Here is a 21,528-nt window from a genome sequence, read left to right as displayed (position 1 = left end):
TATTGTTTTGTACCTGGTTCTAATTACTCCATTTTGTATCAGTTTATACAAGTCTTCACATTGGCACAGAGGTAAGAATGCTGTCTCTGGATGCAGAGGAAACTGAGGTTGATTCCCACTTCAGCTACTTACTATCTGAGTCTTCTTAGGTAAGTCATTTAGTCAGTCAGTCAATCAGTCAATTTATGAAGTACCTACTATGTGAGTGGCACTGTAGTAAGCACTGGAGATACAAAGAGAGGCAAAAGACAATCCCTGCACTGAATGAGCTTGCAGTTTGATGGGGGAGACAACATATAAACAACTATGTACAAATCAGCACAAATGCAGGACGTATTGGAAATAATCAATAGATAATCAATAGAAGGCAAGGGGTAGAATTAAAAAGGACTAAAATTGCCTTTTGGCAAGAGGTTGGATTTTAGCTGTGACTTGCAGATAGGCAGGCAATCCAGGAGGTGGAGAACAGGAAGAAGAGAATTCTAGACATGGAGGACAGTTTGTGAAAATGCTTGGAGTTAGGAGATGGACCGTCTTGTTGGAGAAATATCATGGAGGCCATTATCACCAGACTGAAAAATTCATGGAGTGGAATGTAAGATGTAAGATGACTTGGTCTCACCTCTCTGGGCCTCATTTTCCTCCTCTGTAAAAGTAAGGCCTTGAATTAGTTAAGTTCTATCTAGTTCTAAATCTATGATTTTTAAATTTTTCATATTCATTGTTTCTTAATGCATAATAATATCCTATTTTATCTATATTCCACAGGTTTTTTAGCCATTCACCAATACACAGCTACTTGATTTTCCATTTTTTGTTACCCTTAAGTTGTTGCTTAAATAGTTTAGTATCTGAAAGTCAATCTTCCTTTGATCTCCTTGAGGTATAGGACTAGTACTGCTGCATTAAAAAATATGAACATTTTAGACACTTCCTCACATAGTTCCAAATTTTTCTCTGGGAAGGTTGAATCAATTCATAGCTGTACTTTTAGGATATTGGTGAGTCTAGCTTCCCAGAGCCTCTTCAGCAATGACAAGTTCCATCTTTTATGACCTCTGCCTATTTAATGGCTATGTGGTGAAACCAGAGCTGTTTTCATTTGTATTTTCCTTCCCATTAGTGATTAAGAGATTTTCCCTATGTTGTTGATAATTTATAATTCTTCTGTTGAAATATGTTCATATCTGTATGGCCTACCTGAAACTGGTACCAAAACACTATAATTTGGACTGCCCCCCAAATGGTAAGTTCAAATTTTTTTCTTCTAGTAGCAAGGATTTATTTCCCTCCTATGCTCCCATTAATTAAAAGAAGACAAAATTTTTGTAACAGATATGCATAATCAAGCAAAACAAATTCCTAAATTGGTCAGGTCCAAAAATAAGTGTCTTATTCTGTACTCCATCTATTTTCTCTTTGTTAAGAGAATGTTTTATGATCAGTCTTGTGGAATCTTGTTTGGTCATTGTGTTGACTCAATGGCAGCCTACTTTGAGAGCTACTAAATGAACAGTACTTTTCTCAGAGATGGACCTCCTTGGTGTATGAGTGTGCAAAAGATCAACAAATTACAAGTCTGATCATCTGGGCATGTTTAAATAAACAGAATGGTTACACATGTGGGATCAATAACTGCAAGGGTAAGCTTTTTGAGGGGAGCAAGTTGTGCTGACAGAGTTTTCTGAAGAAGAGTATCTATTTAATGAGAAAATTCTGCCATCTTTTGTAAGGTCTTCTTTTCTTCTTGTCATTGTGTGTAGTTTTCTCCATCCTAAAAGGGGCTCTGTCTCTTAAGAGGTTTGGAGTGCTGCCAGGTGCAGCTTTGATTTCTTTGAGTCAGAAAATCATCTTCGAAACAGATGGAGGATTTTCCCTAGATCATCATACACACCTTACTCCTCATAGAGTACCTTGAAGGGAAGAGAGGATCATGGTCCTGACAGGGAACACTTAGTTCTAGAGCCAAAATGGATAATTCTGAAGCCCAGGGTGAACCCTACAAGATGCAGCCAGAGAAAGCAATAGAATGGGAAAGTGGTAGGAATTAGATCTATGATTTCGTTTTTATAGGGAACTCCCAGGTGAGGAAACTCCTTCTATCAATGAAGGTCAGCTCTTTCTTTGCAATTTATAGTCTTAAAGAATTGCTTAGAGCACTGAGGGATTCAATGACCTGTCCAGAGGTCACACAGTCAGTATATGTTAGAAACCATTCTTTAGTGAGATTTTCCCATTTTAGAGGACAGCTCTCTACTCACTATGTCATGCTTCCCCCAGCAGCATGAAGGATCCCCTAAAATCAACTTTTAAAGACAAAGTCTTAAGAAGAAACCTTAGAACTGAAGTCTCTCTCAGTGAAGGGACCCTAGGACATAGGCCCATAGGGATTAATGAAAGTATCAGGGTGGGACCAGGCCAGCATTCCCAAGGGCTGGGGAAGAAAAGAATATTATTTTGCAGCTCCTTATTTTCACTAATTATTCTTGCTAACTACATGATGGAGGCTGAATGCTATCAAAACTATTTAAATTTTGGTGCCATGGGACAAAGCCCCAGTTACTCTAACCTTGGTTATAGTTTTTCATAGCTGAGTGCCTTGCAAGAACCAAGTGCCCCTAGAACTGAACTTTGGCACATTTGTGAATTTGGCAATTTGTCTTTGGTATCTACCCACCACACAGACTTTCCTCAAATTCATAGAATTCTCTCTTACTCTTAACTCTCCTCCATGTACTTCTCCTTTTTCCACCATAAAACAATGACTAATTTTGAAAAACCACCCTCTCCCTCTAGGATTCAACTCCCTCATCCATAAAAATGAAACAATTCGACTTACATGATCTCTAAGGACTCTTTCAGTTTTCACACTGTGTTTCACGTTATAATATTTTCTGTTTTCAGTTTCCTTCTCACTCTAACATTCTTATGTTCTACAGGATCCTCTACTTCTAGTGCTCTGTGAGTCTCTGGTGCCATGAGTCTATGATTTCTAAAACTTGACTCTACCCCTCAATTTTACCAGTCCCTGTTTCATGTCCTTGTTCCTAAGACTATATAAAAAGGGGTTCAACATAGGGGTGACCACTGTGTACATGACTGTGGCCACTCGATCTTTGACCACCGAGTAGCTATACAGGGGCCGGAAGTAGACATAAATAATACTTCCATAAAAGAGTACCACAATGGTGAGGTGGGAGCCACAAGTGGAGAAAGTCTTCCATTTTCCTGATGCTGAGGGGACTTTGAGGATGGCAACAATGATCCGCAGATAGGAGAAGATTATGCATAAGAAGGGGGTCACAATGACAGCCAGTGTCTCTGTCACGACCACAACCTGACTAGAAGAGGTGTCAGAACAAGAAAGCTTTAGCACTGGCTGGGTGTCACAGAAGAAATGTTTGATGACATGGGAAGCGCAGAAAGACAGACGGGACATGAGCAGTACACGTAGCAGAGCATGGAGATGTGAGATCACAGAGGAAGCTACTGCCAAAATGACGCAAGGCCTATGACTCATGACCATGGCATAGTGTAAGGGATTGCAGATGGCTACCAAGCGGTCAATGGCCATGGAGGCTAGAAGATAGCTATCTGTGTTTCCAAAGGCCATGAAGAAGTACATCTGCACTAGACAGCCTATGTAGGAGATGGACTTTGTCTCTGATAGGAAATTCACCAGCATCTTGGGAACAATGTCAGAGATGAAGCAGATGTCAGTGAAGGACAAGATGCTTAGGAAGAAATACATTGGGGTGTGAAGCCTTGAATCTGAGCAGATGACTAGAATGATAAGCAAATTCCCAAGGAGGGTGACTAGGTACATGGTGAGGAATATGATAAAGAGTGGCTTCTGTAACTGAGGGTTTGAGGACAGTCCCAAGAGAATAAATCCAGAGATGCTGTTGCTTCCCCAGCTGCTATTGTCGTTCTTTCCCTCCAGGTTATCTGGAACGTTCAGAGAAGGTTATTAGAACTTAAACTGTACTAAGACTCTTGGGGCACCCTATATTTGAAGGTTTATACAGCACTTTCCTCAAAATAACTCTGAGTCAGGTTACACAAATAGAATTCTCCCCACTTTACAGATTAGAAAATTAAGAATCAGATACATAAAGTGATTTGTTTAGGGTCACAATGTAGTAAAAGCAGGAACCAAAACTCAAATCCAGGTCTTCTAACTTCAAAACATGTTCTTTTTAAATAATTCATTCTATTCCATATAAACAGAGGTAATGACAAGAGAGAGCTTTACATTTTAACAGGTCAGTTGGTAGTATAGAAAGCACTGGACTATGAGTTGGGATTCCAGGTTTCTTGCTATGTATTAGCTGTGTGATATTGGGAAAATCACTTAAATATCTCTGAGCCCAGGTTCTGTCTATAAAATAATAGTGCCGCCTATTTCAGAATGTTATTTTGAGCCTCAAATGGCAAAGTAAGCAAAGTCTTTTGATCAGTGATAGATTGTTAGAGCTGGAAGGCACACGAGAGTTCATCTTGTCTAGTTCCCTCATTTTACAGAAGAAGAAACTGAGACTCTAGGAGGGTTAAGTGACTTACCAGTGTTACACAACTACTTAGTGTCTAATAAAGGCAACGTGAAAGATAATATGCATAATGTCAAAGTCTTAAAGTCCAAAAGAATGCAGTTATAATGGTAGAATTTCAGGTAACCGACAACAGACACAAAAGAATTCTGGTTTGTGGAGGACATCCTATGAAATTACACCCAACTCTGAAACATCTGAAAAGCAATTGGTTACCTCAAGTCTGATGGACAAAGCTATACTGTGACATATTAACCTGATAAACCAGTGACAAATTAAATTCACTAGTGTCATAGTCCAGCTTTTGAAACATTGGATTCTGAGGAACAGAGAAATAAAAGATTCATAGAATGTTAGCCCTGAAACAATTTTAAAACATAGAATGTCAGAGATGGAAGAGACCCTCGGACAAAGAAGGTTAGAGCTGGAAGAGATAGTATAAAATAAAATGTTAAAGTTGAAAGGGGACTCAGAACATGAGTGCTAGAAGATGAAATGTCAGAGCCTGATGAACATCAGAACTTATTTATACCATAGGATGTTCAAACACTCTTGATTTTTGATTCCTGGTGAAGTTTTTGAAATGTCTTATTAAAGAATTGGTTTGTGAGCAGTTAGAAAGGGAAGAGGCGATGACTCAAAAGAACCACTGTGGGTTTCTTTAAGAATAGGTAGGTTAGATTAATTCTCCTCTCTTCAGAAATAATAAAAATAATAACTAGCATTTTTAAAATGAAAAGTACTTTATACATGTTATCTCATCTGATCTTTGCAACAGTCCAGTGAGACAGATGCTATTCATTACCCTCATTTTACAGATGAGAAACAATGATTAAGGGTTGAGTGACTTGCTCAAGTTTGCACTGCTAGGAAGTGTCTGAGGAGAGATTTAAAGTAAAGTTTTCCTAACTCCAAGTTGAGGATTTTATCCCCTTTACCTTCTGCTGGCCTCTATTATGCTTATATTTACTAGATTTGGTATACTTGGATTTTGGCCAAACATTTGATAATGCCTTTCATGATGTCTTTGTGGAAAGACAGAGAGAACTGGGCTCTATGGTAGGAGCATTCAAAATCAGTCAAATAATCAGACCCCAAGGATGATGATTAAAGGATCAATTTTAAGCTGGAGGGACTTACTAAGTCCAGGGATATTTTCTTGGTGAAGTTGTGTTCCACATGTTTTGTCATTGACTTTGACAAAGGCACAGATCATTTGCTTTTCAAGTTGTGAAAAACAACATTTGGAAAGTTAGTTAACCCATTGGAAAACAACAGAACCTGAATCCTCAAAGAGCTTTTGAGTCAGGAAAAAATAGGCCCAAATCTAACATGATAAAAGGTCAGAGGCAAACAAGTCCTTCACTGGATTAAAAAATCACCTCCACACATGTGGATTAGGGGTATTGTGGTTGGGTAAATATTCATGTGAAAAAGACCTGGACTTTTTGATGAAGGTCAACATGAGTCAACATTGTATGAAGCGACAATCCCAAAATTAATGTAGTCCTCAAAAATTTTTGGTCCATACCTGTGATTAAGTAGGTTGTAATAGGAACCATGTTAATAGAAGTCATTATCCAGAAGGAAGTGTCATGCACTTTTGGGATTTTGGTAAAGGTTTCAGTGAGTCCAAAAATTTTAGAGAAAGGATAGATAGGTAGGATTCAATAGTGTAATATTTTTAAAGGAAAATTTAGCCCAAGATGGAATGAAAACTTGTGAAAATGAAATTCCAAAATCAAAAGTAAAAATTGATTCTGATGAAGAGAATGATGATCAGGGGACCAATGTGATTGTACAGGAAATAATTGACCTTAGAATTAGGAAGACCTGAATTTTAACCCAACCTTTGCCACATACTGACTATATGACCTTGGGTGGGTCACTTAAGTTTTCAATGCTCTAGTCCAGCAGTGCTATGCTCAAATAAAAAGGGGTCATTAAAATGCACACAAGGGGGCCTTGTATGGCCTAGAAAGTAAGCCACCTATCAACATCTATCTGTGTTGTATTGTTTTTTTAGTTATTTTGTTAAATATTTTCCAATTTCATTTTGATTGGATTCAGCCTGCACTCAATAGGGTTGAGGGCAATAATTGCAGCCCAGGGTATACCTGTTTGCTACCTCTGCTCTAGACAACTTCCTGACTGTAAGTTGCAGACCTAAATTGAGAGAGGGATAGAGTTCCTAATATCAACGAAACAATAAAACTAGTTCTTATTTTATAGAAGATAGAAACAATAAAAGACCAAGGATTAATACAAAAGCATACTTCTAGAATAATTCCAGGTGTGCTAAAGCCCAGATTAGACTGAGGTAGATGATGAATACTAAGTATAATAAAAAGGACTTTAAAAAGCTATTTTGGGAATAAGAGGAGTATCAAAGAAGGAATATGAGTGTTCTCTGAGATGAATGGGATGATGACAATGGATGATGATTAAAAGGTTGAATGGTATGAATTCTCGTTTCAATTTCCTGTTACAAGGAGAGAATATTTAGATTTACATGTACAAAAAGAAATAATTATTAGGTAGTAGAAAACAAAAATGAATAAGGTTATGGCAAAAGGGGACTCAGCTTAGCAAAAGGAGGGGTGCTGCAGAATTGGTTAAAAATCTTGATTCTCAACAAAGAGCCAAGGGTTTCATTGGTAAACAGAATTTACTTGCATCCTGGGAAAAATTGTAGAACTTATTAAAGACAGAGTCTGTGAGCATTTAGGTAGGAAAAGTTCTGATCACTCAGATCTAGCACAGCTTCATCAAAATCAGTTCATGGTAGAACAATATTATTTCCTTTTTTATAGGCTAACTAGACAGGAGAATATTGTAGATGCAATATGCTAAGATTTTAGCAAAGTATTTGTTAAATGTTGCCGCTTTTTCTCTTTTTATGAACAAATTAGAGAAATGAGGTCTACATCATAGTGTAATAAAGTAGATTTGAAACTGGTTGAATGCACTCAAATAGTGGTCGTGAAAGGTACTCTTCAACATTTTTATCAGTGAAGCCATAGAAGGCAAATTTGCCAAGTTCTCAACGCAAATCTCAGGGAGCTAACAAAATCCCCACTTCCAAAATTTTTTTGAGAAGGAAGAATCAAAAAAGATGAAATAAATAGGGACAATTTAAAGTTCTGTTATGGGTTAAAAATGACCATAAAATAGTGGATTGTGGGCAGCTAGGTGACACAGTGGATAGAGTACCAGGCCTGAAATCAAGAAGTCTCATTTCTGTGAGTTTAAATCTTGCCTCAGACTCTTAGCCATGTGATCCTGGGAAAGTCCCTTAACTTTGTTTGCCTCTGTTTCCTCATCTTTAAAATGAGCTAGAGAAGGAAATGATAGACTATTACAGTATTTTTGCCAAGAAAACCCCAAATGGGATCAGGAAGAACTTGACACAATTGAAACTGAATAACAACAAATATTGGATTCAGGAGATGTCACTAGTTCTTATGAGAAAGATCTGGGATTTTTAGAGGACTGAAAGCACAGTATCAATGGAATGAGATGACAGTCAAAAAGCTACATTTATAAGGTATTCATAGTAAGGTGTGTGTGTGTGTGTGTGTGTGTGTGTGTGTGTGTGTGTGTGCGCATAAATCTCACTGTTCTTTGCCCTGGTCAAACTTTATTTGGACTACTCTGTTAAGTTCTGGGCACCATATTTTTGAAATAATAATAATAACTAACATTTATGTAGCTCCTTAAAGTTTGAAAAGCACTTAAAATATATATCATTTTGTCCTCACAACAGCTCTGGAAGGTAGGTACTCTTATTATTTCAGTTTTACAGATGAAGAAAGTGAAGCAGACAGAGCTTAAGTGACTTTCCCAGAGTCCCATATGTAGTAAGTGTCTGAGGTTGAACTTGAACTCAAGTCTTTCGAACTTTAGTTCCAGTGCTCTAGCTCCTTCAAGAATATAAATAGGCTGGAGTGCTTCTAGAAGAAACAAAGAAAAAAACACAACTCCACTGTGAAAGAAATGGTAAGTTGCCTAAAGAGACTAAGGTGAAGCTTATCAATGAAATTGGATAAGAAAAATGGAAGGTGAAAACAAGGATAAATGTGGTGAATGAATACGAGATGCGGGTATGGTCATGAGAATATTTTCAGTATCATTGTAACCCAGCATGAACTGAGACAGAAAATATAAAACAACAAAAACATGGTTATTAAAAACTTTGGGAGAAGTAGGAGGGAGGGATATCACAAGAGACTAGGGTAGCAACGTGAGGCAAATGGAACAGTTATACAGAGAGAAGGCAAAGATGCTCAACAATTACTTAGGCTTTCTATTCCTTGCCAAAAGAGAATTAGAGGACAATGGAAGCATCATGGTACAATAGGAAATGCTCCAATTCTAGGATCAGAGGAATTGGATTAAAATCTTACCTCTAGTGCTTATCACTTGTATGAATTTGAGCAAGTCACTTGACTTCTTTGAATTGCAAAGTCCTTCTATGCAAAATGAAGAGATTTGGACTAGCTCTAGATCAGTGACTCCAACTCATACACCAAGCCCACAGTACTACAATAACGTGCAGATGTGATTACTGAACCACTTTCAGTGATTTTGTAAACATTCTGAAGGATGAGAGATTTGCTGCAGGACTGGAGAGTCAAATGTTCTTTTGATTTTCAAAGAAAGAAAATAAAAGAGTATAGTATCTGTAAATTGGGACCAGTGAGCTGGACATGGACAACATACTATAAACAACATGATTAGTGAACATGTAAAAAAGAAAGTGATGATCACAAAGACCCAGGATGGTTTGGATTGAATTCAATTTTAATTCAATAACTATTTATTTAGCACAATAACTATTTATTTAGTACTTTCTATGTGCAAGACAAAAAAAAAGTTATGAAAGACTAATTTAATTTCCTTTAATTTCCTCCATTATTAGATTAGGAGAATGCTTTAGATGTCTTCTACCTAAATTTTTGCAAACTTTTAGAACAATCTTTCACACTTTTCTTGTGGAAATGATGGAAATAGGTGAGCCGCACCAGTGGTGTCAAACAAATTGAAACAGATCCCTGTGGGCTGCACATCAACTTAGAAAACCAAGTTTAACATTATCTTTGTTTCCCCCTTACACTTTAATCTGGTTTGGCACTTTAATCTGCTGCTGTCACAAATTTGACATCTCTGGGCTTGACAATAATATAGGCAATTGGATTGTAGAACGTAAATTGTAGATTATATCTATAATGTAGATTGTAGAACTGTAGAATGATTGGACCCAAGGGTTGTTATGAACAGTTTTATGTTGACTTAAAGATATTCTCTGTTGGAGTTCCTTTCTCACAGATCTTTGAATGTCCCTGAACCATTTCACATTTCTATCAATGACTTGGAAAAAGAAGTTGGTGATATGCCTGTCAAATATGCTTTGGAATTTTTACTGGATGACAGAGTATGAATTTTTAAACATCAACAAGCTAGAATATTGGACTGAATCTAATAAGATGAGATTCAATAGGGTCAAATATTAAAAAAAACTCAGAATCTTGGTGGACTGCAAGTTCAATGTCAATGGTGACATATAGTAACCAAAAAAGCTAATATGAACTTATGGTATATTATGGGATGTGTTCTATCTAGCATTAAAGAGGTGGTACTTCCATAATACACTGCTGTTGTCAGATCACATCTGGAGTAGTATCTTCAACTCTGGGTGCTACATCTTAACCTGGAGTTCCCCTTTGTCAAAGATGGGAGCTTTACTTTGTGCTTTCCTTTTATCCCTCTTCTCCCCCTCATTTGTCTCTCTCCTATGCCCTTCTGAAATCATTAAAGATTTAGCCATTTTAAATTGCTGAGTTTTCTCACATTATGACAGCAACTGTTGTACCTTATTTGTAAAAACTATTGTTATTTTGGTGGGAAAGCTTATTTATTTTTCAAAGTCTTCTTTGAAGTAAACAACTCTCTATATGCTTTCAGTTTGCTTTTTAAATCTGCATCTCTTATTTTAATAGACATGCTGAGTTGATGGGCCATGATCCTTAATTTTATAATGTTGTATTAGAGTTTCTAGTTTCTCTTGCTCTTAAAAAGGACACTGATCTTAATTGTATTTGCTTTGGAAATGAGTTTTTGACTTCTCATACCTTAGTAGATTTTTGTCCTTATCTTTTTGGCTGAGGTAATTTAACTATTTAATACCTATGCATATTAAATTTTGGGCCCTTCCTTATAGGCATCCAACAGTACATGTTGATCATTGTTTTCACCAAGTTAAGAAAATTTTGTCATTGATTTTCTGAAATATTGTGTTCAGATTCTTTTGTTTTTCTAAATTCTCTGGATTGTTTATAGTTACAGTGTCATAATATTTTTAGTTCTTTATTTAAGTATGTGGCTTAAATTTTTTTAAAGGAGTTTGGATAATTCAATGATTTTTAAAGAAAACTACATATACAACTGATATTGTTGTTTGTAATTCCATTTTCCATCACATATCTTCTGTTTGTTGCTTCTGTGAAATTTTGAATTTTTAAATTGTATCCTGCCTGTTGACCATGTCTTCATTAATTTCAATTTTTTTATGTTCCTTATTTCCATGCTTAATTTTCTATCATTTTGAACCTCTCCTTTTAATTGGTCTTATAATTTTCTTAGCATTTAAATTTCTACTGATTTCCTTTAAATGTGTCATTTATTTATCTGTATTCATGTCCTGAGCTATCATTTTTTTCTATTTCCGTTATTTTTGGCACTTTGTAGTACGAGAAACTTTGTCAAATTATTTGCTAAAGACCCAGATAAACTATGTTTACAGCATTCTCTTGATCAACCAGTTTAATACCCTTATAAAATAAGATGAAGTTAGTCTAGTATGACCTTTCTTTACTGAAATCATGATGTCTATTTGTGATTACCACTTCATTTTCTAGATGTTTATCAACTCCCTAAAAATACACCTAGAATTTGGTTGGAATCAAAGTTAAACTCACTAACCTACATATTGTATTATCATTTTCGTTTTTGAAAATCAGGCTATTTGCCTTTCTGTAGTACTTCTCCTTTCCTCTCCTATCTTTCAAAGATCATTGACTAAGGCTCATCCAATTCTCTGAGTACATTAGGTTGGCCAGGTGGCTTGAATTCATGAAAGGCAGGTAGGTCCTTCCTACTAGTAATCTAAAAATGAAATCAGCAGCCTTAGGGGTCAGTGAGCTCCATGGCACTGGAAAGCATTAAGTAAAGGCTGGAAGAGCACTTATATATGGAGTAGAGGAATTCATTTTATTGAAGTAGAGGGTAGGCCAATTAACCTCCATTTCAAAATATTATCTCATGTTGAGCTTGCAGTTCCCTTAAGTCTCATTAAAAAAAGGATGAGCTGTTGTCTGTTTTATTCTTCACCATATTGTACTTGTGAAGGTGAGTTATTGAACTTCTGTTATTCAATATGTTAATTCTCTCTTCCAGCTTCATGTTATTTATGAGTTTGGTAAGTATGTTAGTTATTCCTTTACCTAAGGCATTGGTAAAAATATTAGCCAGTACATGACTAAGGATGGATACCTGAAGAGAACTCTAGTAGTATTAAGCATCATGGCATAATGAAAGAATTTGAATTCTAAGTCAGGATTCAAAGGAGGAGAACTTGGGCCTCAAGTCCTGATTCTTTTTTTTTCTACTTATCTGACAAGTTACTTAGCATGTGTAGGCCCAAGTTTTTTAACTTGTAAAATTAGGTAATTGGATTAGGTGACTTTTGATGTACCTCTAAATCCAGGATACTATACTTCTTGGGTGAGAGAGAGAGAGAGAGAGAGAGAGAGAGAGAGAGAGAGAGAGAGAGAGAGAGAGAGAGAGAGAGAGAGAAAGAGAGAGAGAGAAAGAGAGAGAGAGAGAGAAAGAGAGAGAGAGAGAGGGGAGGGAGGGAGGGAGGGAGAGAGAGGCAGAGACAGAGACAGAGAGAGACAGAGAGACAGACAGAGAAGACAGAGAGACAGAGAGACAGAGACAGAAAATGAGAGAGAAATAGAGAAAATCAAATGCTGTGCCTAAATTGAAGCCTAGTCTGTCTAATCTGTAGCATTCCCTTAATTTAATTCCCCCAATGAGTTACTGTTTTGGTCCCAACCTATGATTTCACTGGTGTAGGGATCTCTTATTATTGAGACTTCCTTCACCAGTGCAGATCACTATCTAGTTTATAAGGGATAGACTAATCTCAGAGAGTTTCATGGTACCGTGGGAGGTTAGGTGACTTGTCTATTGTAACACAGCCAATGTATATAAGAATCAAGACTTAAAAGCAAGTCTTCCTACTTCTGAAGCTAACCCTCTACAAACTACACACTATCTCTCACCAACCTGGTTATGCTGTCAAAAAAGGAAATGAAATTATTCTGTCATAACCTGCTCTTGATGAAGGCATGATGACACTTTGTAATAATTACTGCTTCCCTTTATAGACATTCACCAACCATTCTTTTAGTATAATATTCTAAATCTTTTGCTAAACATACTAATCTATGGCTTGTAGACTTTGCATTCTTTCCTTTTTTGAATATCAATACATTTTTTTCTACTGTTCTCTACTCCTAAAGTCCTATTCTATTTTTTTCATGATTTTTTCAAAGATCATTGCCAGGGGCTCAGAAATCTTTTGTTTAAAAATCTATTCTTTTATTACTTAGAAAACATGAATTTTTACTTTGGAAAAGAAATCATATCAGTGCATCAGTGGAATGGAGTATATCAGGCGATAGTAAGCTCCTTGCCAATGAAGATTTTTGGTCAGAGATGGAATGACCAACCCTTACCTGTCAGGGTTGCTGTAGAGCAGATTTTTGCTTTAGGTTGGAGTTATACTGTTATACAGGTTCCCTCTGACTTTGAGATTTTCTGTTTCTCTAAAATCTACCATCATGTACATTTGAACAGATAATAGTAAGAATAATAAATATTAGTACTTTAAGGTTTGCAAATGTTAGTCAAAGCATATATGTATATATATATACATATATATATGTATGTGTGTGTATGTATGTATATTTATACTATTACTATCCACACTTTATAGTTGAGGCAAACTGAAGCTGGAAGAAGTTAAGTGACTTTCCAAAGATTACATGGCAAATACGTTTCTGAAGCAGGAATCAAATTCAGGTCTTCCTGACTCCAAATCTAGCACTCTTTGTCTTATGATATCTAACTGTAAGATAAAACTGTAAGATAAAACCTTACAACTATGATCCAACTTAGAGGGATTTTACCCAATGATATCAAGATGTTATGGAAAGAAGATTTCCAACATGCCCTATGGGAGCCGCATGGGAGAAGTGATGACCTAGCTATACCAGACATTAAATCTCAACACTCACCTGGATGTCCAGGTGTGGATGCCATATGTTCGCAAATGGATTTCAGACTTGTTCTGCGAGGCCTGAGGTCATAGGGTGATATTATCTCAGGGAAGATAAGTTAGAGGAACCATCATTTCCTATATGGGGGTATAGATGAAGGAACGGGAGAAAGTGACAAGAAAAGGGAGAGAGGAAGGAAGAGGAAAGGAAGCGAAGAGAGGAAAAAGGAAATGAAGGGGGAGATAAAAAGAAGAGAAAGGGAAGAGAAGAGAGTATGTGAAAGGAGGAAGTAAAAGGGGGGAAGAAAGTGTAAAGAGAAATTGGGATATGTGAGAAAGGAATAAAGAAAAGCAAAGGAAAAGAGAGGATGGAAAAAGGGGAGACAGAAAAGGAGAAAGGGAGAGGAAGAAAGGAGAAGTAGGTTAAGGAGAAAGTAGTTGAAATGGAGAGGGGGGACAGGAAGACAGAGAGGAAGGAAATAAGGAAAGGGGAGAGAGAAAGGGGGAGAGAGAAGAGAGAGAGATGGGGAAAGGGGGACAGAAATGGGGACAGAGTGAAAAGGAGAAGGAAAGGTGAGCCAAACAGCAGAGAGACAAGGAGAGAGGGAGAAAAAGAGTTGAAGAAGAGAGGAAGGGGAAATGTGAGAAGTAAAGGGAGAAAGAGGGAGAGATAAATGAGTTCAGTTTTCAATGAAGTAAATGATTATAAAAAGGTATAAAGGTACAAAAAGTATAATCTTTGTGAGATAGGCATTCCAATGACTAGTATTCCTATTTTACAAATGAAGAAACCGAGGATTCAAGTGACTTGCCAGATTTCACATAGCTAGGAAGAAATTGTCTGAGCTAAGGCTTGTAAGATCATAGGCTAGAGCTGGAGGAGACTTGAGAATCCACCTAATGAAGCACCCCTCTTTCACAGATTAAAACAGAAGAAGAGAGAAAATGAGAAGGAAATTAGATAAAAAGAGGAAAAGAAGAAAGGGGGAAATACAGAAGAGGAGAGAAGGAGATAGAGAGGGGGAGTTAAAGGAAGAGAGAAGATAAGAGGGATGGGGAAGGAGAGTGGGGAGGAAGGAGAGAAAAATAAAGAAGAGAAAAGAGACAGGAAAGAGTAAAAAAGGGGGAGGTGAATAAAAGGGAGAAAAGAAAGGTGAGGGGAAAAAGAAAGAGAAAGCAAGGGAAAATACTGGTGAAGGGTATGGAAGAGAAAAGGAGGAAGCTCTCTTTATCTCTCTCTATCTATCTATGTATCTATCTATATCTGACACATCCAGTGTTGGTAAACAAGTTGATGTGGTAGAAAAGGGCATTAGCATCTGTACCACTGATGTGTATGACCTTGAGCAAGCCTCTTTCCCTCTTCTTCCTCTATAAAATGTGGGAAAGATTAAACTAGAATGTTCTCAACCCTATGATCTATAAACTATATCCTTTAACAAGGAAGGGGCTCTGGAGATACCCAGGAGCAGGCTGGAAACAGAATAAAAGAGAAATCAGAGGTAGGGAAATGAAGGCATAGAAATGAATCACTGAGCTTATCAAGGATCAAATGGGAGATTGAATGGACATTTAGAGGACAGACACACCAGGGCACAGGGCTCAGAGAGTCATGTCTGAGACTTCCTGCACAATGGTTTGGTCCTAGAACTGTGATTTTCCCCCTCCCTGGAAAATCAGCCAGGAAGAAGGGGATTTCCTCAGGGTCCAAGAAATCTGAGAAAGTAAATAGGAGGATGGGACTAGGGGGAGAAACCAGCATTCTCATGGACCCAGTCATGAAAAAGACATGGACTAGTATTGGCCAGGACTATGCAATGGTTTCGTGTACCTATAACTGACTGATCTACAGATACATTGCATGGGAGAGTCCTCACTGGTAAAGTGGTTTCTGCTCCTTTTACCTTGCTGGTTGAGTCTGGTATTGTGAATCACCCCTAAGAAACAAAACAAGAATAAAGAGGTGAAAGAGAACATGTCACATTTAAGGGATCTATCTGCACCCTGACTTCTCTGTACGCTTATACCCTATTTGCCTAGGTTCTATCTGTACTCTTATTGTACACATACACTCTATCTATGTACACATTTTATTCCCACACTTGATCTACTTTTACTACCAATACTGCTACTGTTATTAGCAGCAATTTGATCACCCTTTAAGGTATACAAAGCACTTTATGTGCACAATCCTGTGAGGCAGGTAGTACAAATATTGCCATCTTACAGATGAAGAAACTGAGATTGGTCAAGATGAACCTAAATGACCAGTGGGGAAAAAGGAGTCTCCTGTGAGGCATCCTTAGCATTTCATCATTGTTTGGATGGTGGGGGAGAGGGAGAGAAGAAAAAGAGGTAACAAAAGATGAAGAGATAAAAACAGAAGTATTTCCAACTGAGGGGGACCTTGGCAATCATGTAGTCCAACCCCATCATTATACAGGTGAAGAAACTGAGGCCCAAGGAGGTGGAATGACTTCTCTGAAGTCACAGAGAGTTGTGGTGGCAAAGTGGTGATGAGAATTTTAGTTTTCCAGGCCATTGTAGTCTTACTTCACCCTGTTTCATTATCTCAAATGCAGGAATGAGAAGAATTGGGAAGGAAGGGAAAGACAGAAATTAGACTAGTGGAATTGAAGTCTTAGCCTCTCACTTCTTACCCTGCTGAGTTTGGCCTTGGGCAGTTGTCTGTTATGAAAGGAAGACCCAGAGCCTGTAGAGGAAAAATTTACTATTGAATCAGACCTGTATCTCTGAGGAGTGAAGCTTGGAGGTCATTGATTAGAGAGTAATCAGAATTCTTCAGAATCAGACTCCTACTGGGTGATGTGCTGGGGGAAGGACATCTGAGAAGGGAATTAACTTATGGGGAGGGGCAAGAAAGGCCTGTCCATGCTGAATTTTGGGAAATTGGTTCTGGCTGCCTCTGGAGAATATGACATACCGACGATGTCATCAAGTCCCTGTCCGAGAGCCAAAGGTAAAATTGGACTCCAGAGACTCTTACCCTTAGGAAGAAAATTAGAGGCAGTGTTGGCTGGAATTGGAGTATGCCCACGCAAGTCACACTATTCTCTTGGCATGTATGTGTTCCCATCTTGGGGGAGGGATATACACATGTGTGAATTGTTGCACATGTTTGTGTGGATCCAGATGTATGCCTGAGTGTGTGAAAGAGAAAAAGAGGTGGGAGAGAGATAGGATGGGGAGAAATGTGAAGGAGTGAACAAGTGAGATATGAGTAAAAAAAAATTCTGTTGTAGAGATGAATGAAACTATTTCCCTTTCTGTGCATACATGTCGTAGTTATAACAGTGTTAGAGATATAAATGACCTTAGAGGCCATTTAGTCCAACTTCTTTTTAATGATGAAGAAAGTGAGACCCAGAGAAATTTAAATTACTTGCTTAGGGTCACTTGATTTGTAAGTGGCAGAGCTAGGTTTTGAATTGAATTCCTTTGACTCCAAGTCCAGAACCCTTCCCCTGCACAATGTCTCCTGTAAATACACATTCTATCAGCAAATTCCCTCTATCTCCAGACACTTTTTATCTACATGCATTCACTCATCATACCTATTCTATGTATGTGCACATTCTGTCCATACATATTCTATAATCATGCCGCTCCTATCCATACATGTTCTCTCTGCACACACAGATTTTATTGGCATACATGTTTTATCCACATATGGTTCCCTATGTGCATGTATTTTATTTCAATTTTTTTTGTCCATACTCATATACCTGGATCATGCATGTTTGCTTTGCATATATCTGCAGATACATTTTCTATTTTCATATTTCTACTGATACACATGTCTAATCTTCATAGATTCATATGCACAATGTTTCACATAAGTAAACAATCACATCCACATTCTATAAATTCCACAAGCTTGCCTATAGATGCCATATAAGGATTAAGAACTAAGATTATTTAAGCATAGAGATTAAAATGTTTAACAGAGACACACGTAATTATTTATGGGCTGTTGCATGGAGGAGTGACTAGGCATGATCTGCTTGGCCTCTGGGGGAGGAATGATGGGCAGTCGTTGGAAGCAGAAGAGAAGCAGATTTAGGCTTGATTGAAGGAGACATCTTCTACTCATCAGAGCTGACCTGAAGTAAAATGGTCACCCTCAGAAGGTAGAGGCAGCTATGTGGTATAGTGGAGAGAGTGCTGGGTCTGGAGTCAGAAGACCAAGGTGAATTCAAGTGTGGCCTCAGACACTTACTCTGTGATTCTGGGAAAGTCATTTCACCTTTGTTTGTCTCAGTTTCTTCAACTGTAAAATCAGGATAATAATAGCACTTATGTTGCAGGGCTGTTCTGAAATTCAAAGGAGATGATATTTGTAAAATTCTTAGTATTGTGCCTTGAACATAGTAGGTACTTAATAAAAGCTTATTCCATGTCCCTCTTTGTCTTACTGGAAGTTTTCAAGTTTTCAGGTGGAGGCTACTTGGCTACTTATCAGTAATCTTGTAGATAGGATTCCTGGTAAGGCAAAGGTAAATTGGGCAGCTAGGTGGTGCAGTGAATAGAGAGCTGAGTCTGGAATCAGGAAGACTCATCTTCCTGAGTTTCAATCTAGCTTCAGACACTTACTCCCTGTGTGACCCTGGACAAGTAATTTAATTCTGTTTGCCTCAGTTCCTCATCTGTAAAACGAGTTGGAGAAGGAAATGACAAATCACTCCAGTATTTTGCCAAGAAAACATCATATATGGTCATGAAGTCAGACATGACTGAAATGACCAAACAACAACAAAAGTTGAATCAAGTTATCTCTGAAATCCCTTCCAACAGAAGGGATTTGACCCTATGACCACTCTGATAGGGGCCAATATATAGATGGGGAGTGACTTCATTCATTCATCTCTTTTATGCAATCTAGATTCCAATCAACAAGATTACTTACTTTTTTCTGAATTCAGCATTCTATTTTTACCCCATGTACTCTCATAAGCTGTCCTCCAAAACGTGAACACATCCCTTCCTCAACTCTCTGTCTAAAATACTTTTCTTTTTTCACATTCAGTTCAGGTACTACCTTCTCTGTGATATCTTCCAGCATTTCTGCAGTTGCTAATGCTCTCTACCTCCTAAGTTACCTTATATTTAGTTATCTGCAAATATGTTTATACCCCCTTTGAACTCAGGAACAGGGACTGTTTGCTTTCGTGTCTCTAGAATCTTGTTCATGTAGCCAATATACTCTGGGCTCATTATTCCAGAATTAGGCTACTATATCTCCTTCCTGAAGGGTCTAGGGATAATCCTTAGGGATTGGGGTGTGTTTTCTCTAAAGTCACCAGTTTGATCTTCCGCCATTCCAGATGTGCTCCTCCTACTGTTCAATGCTAATGGCAAGCACCCCAGCTCTATTTTATTGCTTAACATCAGTCAGCTTTTTGCAAAGGGCTATTTACTTTGGAGAAATAGCAATAACAAAAGTGCAAATATTTCCCACTTCTTAGGGGCGCATTCTTCTCTATATCACTTCAGGAAAGTCTTAGGAAAGTAGTCTCACACTTAGTACGACTTGTACATAGCATTGGTCCCACCGAATCCATGTCAAATTTGACACTGCTGCAAAATGAATCCTCATTTCAACTACTTCTGGACTGGGTCCTTGCTTCAGGGGACCTCAATGCTAAGTTAGCTGCAAAACGCAGCATGAGCTTAGCTCCTCAATTCCTAGACCCATGGATCTCCAGATGCTTAGAAGTCTGGATGACCAGGCACTCACTCAGATGCCCAATTACCCAGATGGTTCACTCTCCTGATCTTTTGAGATTCAGAAGTTTAGTCTTTTTTACTTAAAACAAAAGGAAAAAGAACAAAATAGACAAAGAACTGGGGACACCATTAGACAGCATTGTTTCTCACCTAATTCCTTCAGTGGAGTCAAATCAAGAATAGAGTTCCACTCAAGGGAGGGGGAGACCAAGGCCAACTAAAGACTTTTGAAGATACCTCTAGTAATGGTTCTGAAATTGTAGCTAATCAAAGAGGCTGCTCTTCTTAAATCAATACCAGGCAGTATGCTAAGCAATGGTATGGCCTGCAGATGGCCTTTCTATATATAACATTTTATATATCTATACCTCTATCATCTATCTATCTATCTATCTATCTATCTATCTATCTATCTGTCTATCTACATACACATACATATTCTATATATAACAATTCTTTGTTTACTGACCCAGTTTGTTTTCCAGCTAGACATCTCTTTCATTATATTTCTTATATGCCTACTCTTCTCTCATTGTCCTCTTTTATCTCTCATTCTTTATCTGTGCTACCTCTTCCCTCAATTAATCAACAAGTATTTTAAAAATATTTGCTATGTACCTGTCACTCTGGATACAAAGACAGAAATGAAGCAGAATTGGCTCTCCAAGAGTTTACAGTCTTTTGGGAGGAAAATAACATGGACATAGAGAAATAAATAAAAACTGAAAACTATGTGAATAACAAGAAATTTCAGGGTAAGAGAGGTACGTATAAGTGATGAGGGTGAAATCAGGGAAGGCTTTATGTAGGAAATGGTGCTTGAGCTGAGCTTTGAAGGAAGGTAAGGGTATAGGAAGCTGTATGAAGAAAGAGCACATTCCAGGGATGGGATAAAGCTTATTCAAAGACATTGGACATGGGAGGTTGAATTCTGTATGTGAAGAAGAGAAGATGGCTATATTGCAGAGTTCTTGAAAGGGAATGATGTATGATGTCTGGAAAAGTAGGCTGGATCCAAATTGTGAAAGGTTTCCTGTGCTAGTCAGAAGAATTTGCATTTTATCCTAGAGGTAATAGGAACCTACTTGAGCTTTTTCAGCCTGGGAGGAACATGGTTGGACCAATACTTTTAACAATATTATTTTGGCAGTTTATGTAGAGGATGAATCAGAGAGGAGAAAGGTTTGATACAAGAGAACCAATGCAATAGTCCGGGTAAGATATGATGAGGGCATGATCTAGAATAGTGCCTAGGTGTGTGAAGAGAGGGGATGGGTGTGGCAGATGTGGAGGAAGAACTGACAAGACTTGACAATGACTTAACCATGGTGGAATGAAGAAGAGTGAAGAGCCAAGGATTACTTCAAGTTTTTAAATGTGGATGACTTTGTAAGAATGGTGACATCCTTAACAGAAATATGGCAGTTGGGAAGAGGAATGGGTTTTCAGAGAAGGATAACAAATTCTCTTTTCAACATATTAAGTTTGAGATTCCTATTTATCTCCAATTGGCAATATCTAGTAGGTAGTTGGTGATGCATGAGTGGAAGTCAAGAGAGAGACTAAGGCTGAATGTATCTGGGAATCTTCTGTATGGAGAGGATAATTGAACATATGTGATCTGATGAGATCACCAAGACAAAGTGTAGAAAGAGCCAGTCAGTCATTTGGTAAGTTAGGATTTATTAAGCATCTACTATATGTTAGGCACTATGCAAAACTCTAGGGATACAAAAAAGAGGCAAAAAATCCCTGCCCTTAATAGAGTAGGAACTAGAACAGAACATTGGGATTAAAACCTCAGTTGAGGGGATGGACAGAGATGATCCATTAAGAGAGATTGAGAAGGAGGTATTAGTTAGGAGAATGAAGAGACAGTAGTGCCAG

General features: G+C 37.8%; 1 protein-coding gene across 1 annotated transcript; it reads right to left on the bottom strand.

Annotated features, from left to right (window-relative positions):
- Nucleotides 1–2,992: 2,992 nt before the first annotated feature.
- LOC140518290 (olfactory receptor 1L4-like) lies at nucleotides 2,993–13,937 on the bottom strand. The gene is made up of 2 exons (XM_072630310.1): nucleotides 13,913–13,937; nucleotides 2,993–3,948 (listed from the first exon to the last, which is right to left on the bottom strand). Exons 1-2 carry the CDS (start codon nucleotides 13,935–13,937, stop codon nucleotides 2,993–2,995), a joined length of 981 nt encoding a protein of 326 aa, XP_072486411.1.
- Between the last annotated feature and the right edge of the window lie 7,591 nt (nucleotides 13,938–21,528).

The sequence above is a fragment of the Notamacropus eugenii genome, chromosome 1 (assembly GCF_028372415.1).
Source record: "Notamacropus eugenii isolate mMacEug1 chromosome 1, mMacEug1.pri_v2, whole genome shotgun sequence".
NCBI lineage: Eukaryota > Metazoa > Chordata > Mammalia > Diprotodontia > Macropodidae > Notamacropus > Notamacropus eugenii.
Note: the sequence above shows the minus strand (reverse complement) of the source record. Positions and strands in the feature narration are given on the sequence as shown.

What these genes read in the sequence shown, in the direction of transcription:
- LOC140518290 (XM_072630310.1), bottom strand. Translation starts at nt 13,937, where the DNA reads ATGGCATCCACACCTGGACATCCAG. An exon ending in ATCCACACCTGGACATCCAG is followed by an intron (nt 3,949 to 13,912) that starts GTGAGTGTTGAG and finishes TGAACGTTCCAG; the next exon opens with ATAACCTGGAGGGAAAGAAC.